At 45.3% G+C, this 8,004-nt stretch overlaps 1 protein-coding gene across 1 annotated transcript in view; it reads right to left on the minus strand.

Annotated features, from left to right (window-relative positions):
• The window catches only part of LOC311508571 (protein O-mannosyl-transferase TMTC2-like), a 59,178-nt gene extending 54,199 nt beyond the window's left edge, over positions 1–4,979 (minus strand). The window contains exon 1 of the mRNA XM_084573392.1: positions 4,536–4,979. Coding sequence (XP_084429518.1) covers positions 4,536–4,618 — 83 coding nt within the window. The 5' untranslated portion in view covers positions 4,619–4,979. The remainder of the gene's footprint in view (positions 1–4,535) is intronic.
• Positions 4,980–8,004: the final 3,025 nt, after the last annotated feature.

Below are 8,004 nucleotides of genomic sequence, written 5' to 3' on the forward strand. Positions count from 1 at the left end.
GTAGTTTTGCAAACAGTCATGCACAAACCAACATTACTACATTGTTGAATATCTTTCATTATTGTTATTGGCTTCCTGTCATTTTAACACATCACATCTGTCTGGTGATTATCCCTGCAATTTTGGATTCTGAGAAACTTGTGTCATGGTCAATAATCGGCATTGTTGTCACTTGATTGGTAGTGGAAAAGATTATACGATTCTGTAAATCTGCAACTAATCTCTGAAACCCTCAATACATGTTAGGGTTTGGCTTGTTTCCTGTCTTTCCAAGAGTTGCATAGAGGTTTCCTTTCAGCAGACAGGGCTGTGTCTTTTTCAGTTTGTTACCAAGCCACTGAAAGCCCAAAAGACTCACATTAACTTAATTTTGTTGTACGTTACGTCCTATTCTAAATCTCTCTGTATTTTGCCAAATACTACAGTCTTTGGTCTGTTTTTTGTGGTGACATTCATGCGCTAGTGCACTGGAAGCGATGCGCTTCCACATCAATCAGGAATTACTGTTTGGCAGAAGAGGGGAGTTATGGAGGGTAACTTGGGTTCTATGATTTCACCATCTCTGAGGGTCATGAAGAATGACATAAAACCAAGCAACGAAGAAAGGTTTTCTGAGGCTCCAGATAAAAAAAGTAAATTCTGAGGAAAGATTACAGTCTAAAAACAAAAGCAGTGGTGAGGACAAACATAGACTACCACTGAATTGTTCTCATAGAACAACAATGAAACAAAGTAAGGGACAGTAGGCGTACGTTACGCGCACATATCGGTAATGTTCGTGCACATCCTTTCACGACTAGAAGAGTAAAGATCCTAGCAGACAACGTTAGCATTTTATCTGGCTTTTTAGCAACTACTTCCTGCCAAGGTCCGAACTTAGCTTAGGCTGAAAATACAAATTTTGAGTGCGGCAGCTTTAAATATGTGACATTTTGCGGTTTTGGAGCGGTTGGAAGCCAAAGTTTATAGGAGTAAGCCGAGGTATGCAATGACTTTTTGTGATAAATTCAGAATAGTAGCGGGTAGCATAGAAATGACCGTGAAAATTGCCCTCGTGCTTCAAACTGATTGAATTTACTGCAGCTCTTATCTCAGCGGCTGTTGATACAAGCATGTGGACATTCCTGACACGACAATGACCCTTATTAAGTCGGCATACTTCGTCACAGTGTCCACATAAAGATTTATATGTGTGGTAAGTGAACAAATGACAAAAGCGAGGAACTAAGACGAATTGTTGCCGATTTCGGTGTGTGTTGTCTTTGGTAGAACACCCAACAATATGGGTTTTATTTACAGGCGTCCCAGCGTGCTTTGCAATGTGTGCACCATTAACATATATAAAAGTAAACCATTAGGACATCAATTCAAAAGCTCTGTGGTTTGAACTATGATGAAAGGGCGCTTCTTAAAGACAATCCCATATTGATGCATTTATCGGTCAACCTCAGAAACCGAGCTAGAAAAGAAACAGATGCTGCAACCAACAGACTCTGTGATCCTCTTACTTCACTGTGCCGCTTCTCCCCAGTCACCACTCAGCGTCACCTCTGCGTTATTTGTGTGGCTTACTTAATTGTATAAATCCCTGAACGGGATGAACATCTTCAGTTTTGGCAGAGGGAATATTAACCGTGAAGTGCCAGATATTAAACTCCCATCCGCACCAAACATCTCCAAATCCAGAGATGAAACTGATTTGCGCTTGAGTAGAAATGAGAAAAGATGTTTTCACTTCAATCCCCTGGGGGACCATAATGCATTTCTGAGTTGAGCGGAGGGAATGTGACGTTACTGGGGTCATAGATGTTTCAGGAGACAGAACCGCAAGAACTGAAAGTCACTTAGGATGCATTTCATTTCACAGCATCGCCTCCTTTATCTCTTGTCCTCCAAGTAAAGACCCATTCATCCGCCGGGTCCATTTGTCATAAGGTGTAGTTGAAAAACCAATATCATTAACATGTCAGAATGAAGCAGAGCCTCATTTTTTAACCTGTCAAAAGCTTCGATGATGGGTATTCAAAGCCGAGTTCAGAGGTTATGGTAAATATATTTTCCAATCTATGAACACAGCTTGCAGGCAATCAATCTAGCCGCCTGCACAAACATATCAGCACTGTGATGTCTTGTTAAAAATATGATAATAAGCCTTCCCTTACATGTAGCTAAAACAGGGAAAAAAAACAGACTATAAAGCAGCAGATCACGTCTTGATTTTTCCCTGAATCAAAAAAAAAAAAAAGGGCTGGCTCAAGTCCTCGCAGAGCTCCCGTAAAACTTAGTCATTTCACACGCAGAGGCTCTTCATTGGGATTACCGCCGACCCAGAGAGCGCTTGGCCAGCCTCTGAGCTATGCCCAGGAAAAACACTTGACATGATTGAAAAAACAGAGCGGCCCAGAACATCCCCACAACTCGGGGGCGCCTGGGTAATATTGAAGATTTATCTGCTTCGCCATCTCGTCTAGGATGTGGAGAACTGCATGTGACATGTAACGAGAATTTGATTATAGAGCGAGAGGAAAGATAAGATCGGCTCACGGCCCGGGTCAAATGAAGAAAAACTAGTTGGTCTACACCCTGGTCAGTGTTTTCAGACATCTCCAGAGGAGAATGATAAGTTCAACACCCCTCCACTTCAGTCTTTCTCTTGCCTTAACCTTTAGCCCGTAACTCTCTTCTAATTCCTGAGGGAAGAGAGCGGGAGCGCACGACTCTTGACCCCGAGAGAGGACACCGTTTGATGAACGACCAGGGAAGGTCAGACCTCTGATTGGTATTCAACCTCCTCCATGTGAGAGCGCTGAACCAAAACACCAGTGTCTGTCCCCGAGAGTGTAAATCAACCCGGTGACTTTGATAGATACACGGTGTCGGCGGACAGCGAGCTTTCACCGAGGGGATGGAGTGCGAGCGTAGGCCGAAGCGGGGGCCGAGGCGGCGCCCCGGGTCATCTGTCACCAGCTGGCTTTCTGACAACCTCGCGGTGTCGTGCAGACGGAGCTGACGGATGCGTGACCTCTGGGCGTTTTGCGCTGGATATTTGGCGGGGTGTGATGTAACTTAAGACAACATACGGAGCTCATTTCTGCCACCACCACCTCTACGTCTCCTCCTCTTTCTTCACCTCCGCACACACTCCGTCCCAGTCACACAAAAACACAGAGCGGCCGCTGATGGTGCTGAAAAGCAAAGTGCAGGGGGGATATTTGACCTTTGAGGGGTGTCTGCAGATGCTAAGCAGACAGCAACCCCCTGGCTGAGCTGAAATAAGGGAGGCAACCTGTTCACTGTCCGTTCATGCGCATAATCCGCAGAGAAATCTACCACATGCCTCGCGTATTAGCGTTTTCGACCGGCGATTCAGCACTTGATAATAAAAGACAAACATCGGTTTTGACGGAGAGGAGAAAATAAACTTCATGCCCATGTATGGTACATCGTCAGGGAACATAAGGAGCTGGCTGTCCAGATGTGCTTTTTAAAATAAGCGCAGCTGTGGCGCGACTAGGAAGGATGGTTATTCTCAAAATCACATATATACATGTCCTCCCAAAGACGTCTTTGCTCTCTTTTGCACATGACTTCCCATCTTTTCTGGCTTATGAGCACTCATCGCCATTTAGGCCTCAGCGTGATGAGTTACGAGCTACTTTGTTTTTCTTTAAATATTATTTTATTTCAAAGATGGATATGATCATTGTATCACAGATGTCTGAACTGAAAACCTTTAGGCTTGTTGTAGTCTGCACATTTAACTGATTAACAGCTAAAATAAAGAGTAGATTACCGAATAATGTCAAAGTCCCTGATGCACGTCTCTGCGCAAACACTTGTGCTGACAGAAGTCTTACTTTAAGCCCTGGTTTATCCACCTTCACCTCCAGAACAGGTTTGCCTCCGACCGGCCCCTGCACAGCGTGAGCGTGTTGACACGTTTGTTCAGCTGTTTGCAAAACCGCTCCCGCTTCAAACTGAAATTACTCCCCGGAGGGCGCAGCATTGTTAGAACAAGTGCTCCATCAACACAAAGAGCATCTGAGGCGCTCCACGTGCGGCGGGGAGACGGCCGCTTCACAACTTTACCTCACACTTCCACTTCTTTTGTTCTCGTGGGCTGCTCTCCGTGGAAATATCTGTTTGGGCTTTCACTCTATCAGTCATAAAGACATAAAGGTTATTTGTTTTATGTGCAAGTGTCGAGAGGTATTGGGGGATGTGTGTTTATGTGAAGTGAGGAGCAGCACAAGTTCTAAGGAGACACCAATGCATGCACGTTTCCTTGTAATTTTAGGTATCAGCACACTGCCATCCTCTCCCTGTCTTTGTGTCTTTGACTGATGAACAAATAAGCTGTGATTTATTGCGGGCTACAAACAACAGCACATGCAAGGCAAGGGAGCGGGCAGGCGCAACGACCCGTCCCCCCCTTCTCGCTTCCGTGCCGAGGTAACAAGAGGAGATGACAAGTGGAGCGGCGGATGGTGATGTCGTTGGCGGCGGCGCTGCTGCGCTCTGCGGGCGCAACCTACCTGTCATCGTAGCAGAAATCCGCGTCCAGCGTGTTCAGATAGAGACCCACAGCCACGGCGGTGCACACCAGCTCCGTGATCATCTCTCAAAACCAACGTGGAGGTTGGATCCTGGGAGAGGATCCTGGATAGAAATGACTGGAATCAGGTCCCCTCCTCTCTCTCACTCTCTCTATTTCTTTCTCTCTCTCTCTCTCTCAAGTCTCTGTGTTATTGTGCTCTCAATTCAGCCGCTCGGCAGCGCAGCTCTCCAGACAACGCGGGGCATTTCGCACGTCACGCAAAGTGTGTCAAAGTTTGCCATATTCCCTCTAACCCATTGCGTTGAGAGGCGGGCGAGGGCTGCTGGAGGGGAGGTGAATCTGCCGCCGGGTCTGCCTCGGAGCCGTGCGCATTTCGGTGCTGCTGCTGCTGCTGCTGCTGCGGTGTCCTCAGCGTGCGCATCTCTCTGCCTTGGCACCGGAGAGAGCGGAGCGGGGAGACGCATGTGGTTTTCAGGGAGGCGGAGCATGCGCAGTGGGCTCTGCGCCGGAGAGGAAAGGTGGAGAGGGAGGGATGTGAGGAATCGTGGTACGGTATTATGCATTAGTGATCGACTTTGAATCAATTATAAAGAGGAAGTCAGGCTTAAAATGATATGTGTAGTAGATTGCATTATTTTTTATTCAACAGCAGGTGTTTAATTAATATGGAATATTTAGATTAGTCATTTCAACTGAAAACAGTTGACATCAGACAGCAGACAGCATTTCTTAACTATATATGCTCTGAGTTATAAAGTAGGCCACATAAATCCAGACTTTATGGGCACTTGATTTGCGTTTCTGTTTAAATTTAAGAACCAGGGGTGCAGGAAATGCTGTCACATCCTGACTTCAAATTAAAAATAAAGATTCATTTGCCCATCGTCTCTGTTGAGTGGGCGCGTCTGGTGGACTGCCTATGGCGGGTGTACATTTGGGCATCAGTTTGGAAAACGTGCAGCCTGGTCCTGCTGACTACCAGCTGGGCCGACGCCTGTCCCACAGCCGGGGCTCTGAAAGGATAAATCCAGTGCGGAACAGCGGAGAAAGGAAAAAAAGAAAAACAGATGGATGTGTGGAGCATAAAGACAACGGCAGAGACAGTGACAGAGCTTGGTCGGGGAGTCATTTGTAACGGTGACCCTGATTCTGAACAAAACTTGACCTCGTCCTCCAGGAACCTGTTGGATAATTTAGGAAGGCTTGCACTGTTTCCGTACCTGAGACTTATGTCGACGCGCTTCCTCTTCTGTGGCATCCGTCAGCGTCGAGAGGTGACAGATGGGAGTCTTTGTTTTTTTGGTTGTTGTTGGAAGGAGACCTGCTCCTTGTGGCACTTTATCTGCAAGACAACCTTTTGTTAGATCGTGCACCGCACCGGCATTGTCACCGGCACACAACTAAACAAACACAAAAATGAGCACTCTGCCCTCAGTCTGGCCCACGGGGACAAGCGGAGCGCTCTCTGGCAGCAGCCTGCACAAGTGATTAAGGGATTAGTTGAGGAAAATGAGGCAAAAAAATATTCTGGTGGAGAGTATAAACATGCCCAGAGCAAAGCAAACACATTATATGGAGGGAAAAAAAACGTGTTTACACCCTCTGACTGATTACCTGCTACATCCTCACCGTGCAGTAATTAACACATTTCCTGCACTTTAGGTGCAGTCCTGAAGAAAAACATCTTATTTTCAGTTTCAGATGCAGCAGGTCCTCAGGGTCATTTTAGGCCTCGATTACATGGATGATTAGGAATCTTTGAGCATGCGTGCACTGTTTGCCCTTTTGTCTAAATATTTGCCATATCTGATGGATGTATTTTTCTTCCATCCTTTCCTATTTCATTTCTGCAGTTTTTGGGGGGGAAATAACAAACATTTATAGAGCTTATAATTTAAAGGTCATGAGTTTTCTTATTTAAACCACATTTTATTTCGCTCACGGACAAAGCTAATGATTTAATGTGTCTTCAGCTTGAGAATGTTTGCTTTAGATGTTAGCATTTAGCTTAGCGTTAAGACATGAAACAAAAGGGGACACCACTCGGCACTTTCTAAAGCCCACCAACTTTTAGGCTAATAAAAAGTATATAACTGACCCTTTGTTGGACTTCTGATTGATTTGCGTACCACCAACCAGAGGGCTCCTGCCCCTTCTCAAGTCCCGACTTAAGTTACTGTTGCTAGGTTAGACAAACGATAGCAATGCGAGGGTCCGTTCCCACAAAACAAGCAAATGCCAGCTTAGTTAGCATTAAAACTTGAAAAAACGTGAAAACTGTACATTTTTTACTGTGTAGGTACAGCGGAGGAAAGGGGTGAAAGACCAGTCATTATCCTGGTGTTTGTTAAAGTTAGCACAGTTGCTAATGCTAGCTGACCCGCTTCCACGTTACCTCTAGGCTCTATTATTGCAAGTTTTTAATGCTTTTCCAATGGAAGTGGAACTAGCAACCCTGACAGTAACATAAGAAGACAGGTCTTGAGCTCTCTGGTTGGCCAACAAAGGGTCAACTGTCCACATGTCCAAAGAGTGTTGTCATATACTGTATACAGTCATGAGTTTTACAGGGGAATTGTGCATAGAACTATTTCTTTCCTGAGAGACAGCAACCTCAAGTGAAAGACAAGGCCTCAGGGAAAGTCCACACACGTAGCCTACGGACCGTCTTCAACAACAAAGTCTGCTTCCACCGACGCTGCAATTAAGAGGCGTCCTCGCCCCTTTAAGCCATTCAACGCAAATAGCGGTAATTTCCCCCCATGCCTTTCACTCCGGAACCACTGCTCTTCACCCCACCAGATAAACATCACACAGGAAACAGATAATCACAGCTGGAAGGGCCAGGCCGGGGCTTTGCCCTCACAAAAATAGCCCACTAGCTGTATTAATATCAACACTGAAGCTCGGCAACGTGAAAATCAGCAGATCAAATCCAGCCGGGCTGCGCGGAACATCCACAAGGGTGGCACTTCCTATTTTCGCGCAGGAAGATTAAAAATATAATGCTGTCTGGAAAAAAGGAAAAAAATAAAGAAAATCGGGGAGCTTGATGATTGTTTGGGTTTGGCCCTGGATTTAGATGGATAACACACACACACACACACACACACAAAAAAAACGCACTAATGATGTGCTGTAAAATGGCCTAAACTGCGGTTAAAAGGCTCTCTGGATTGTATAGTTTCAGAAAAGAAAACAGTTTATGAAGAATGAAAAAAGGAAAGAAATACAATTCAAATGAAATGAAAACACTTGCTTCAACACTAAAATGCAGCAGTTCAGGATACCCTTTGTCTGTGGATTGATCTGACTGGTTAAAGGGTTTGTAAATACTGTGAAGTCAATCTAAATTTATACAACAACGGGAAAGTCTTTAAATGCAGTGACAGTAAAGGACAGTGTAGATACTAAGTGGTTTATTCTACGTGGCAGGAAAGCTTCAG

The sequence above is a fragment of the Chelon labrosus genome (assembly GCF_963514085.1).
Source record: "Chelon labrosus genome assembly, chromosome: 23".
Classification (NCBI taxonomy): Eukaryota; Metazoa; Chordata; class Actinopteri; order Mugiliformes; family Mugilidae; genus Chelon; species Chelon labrosus.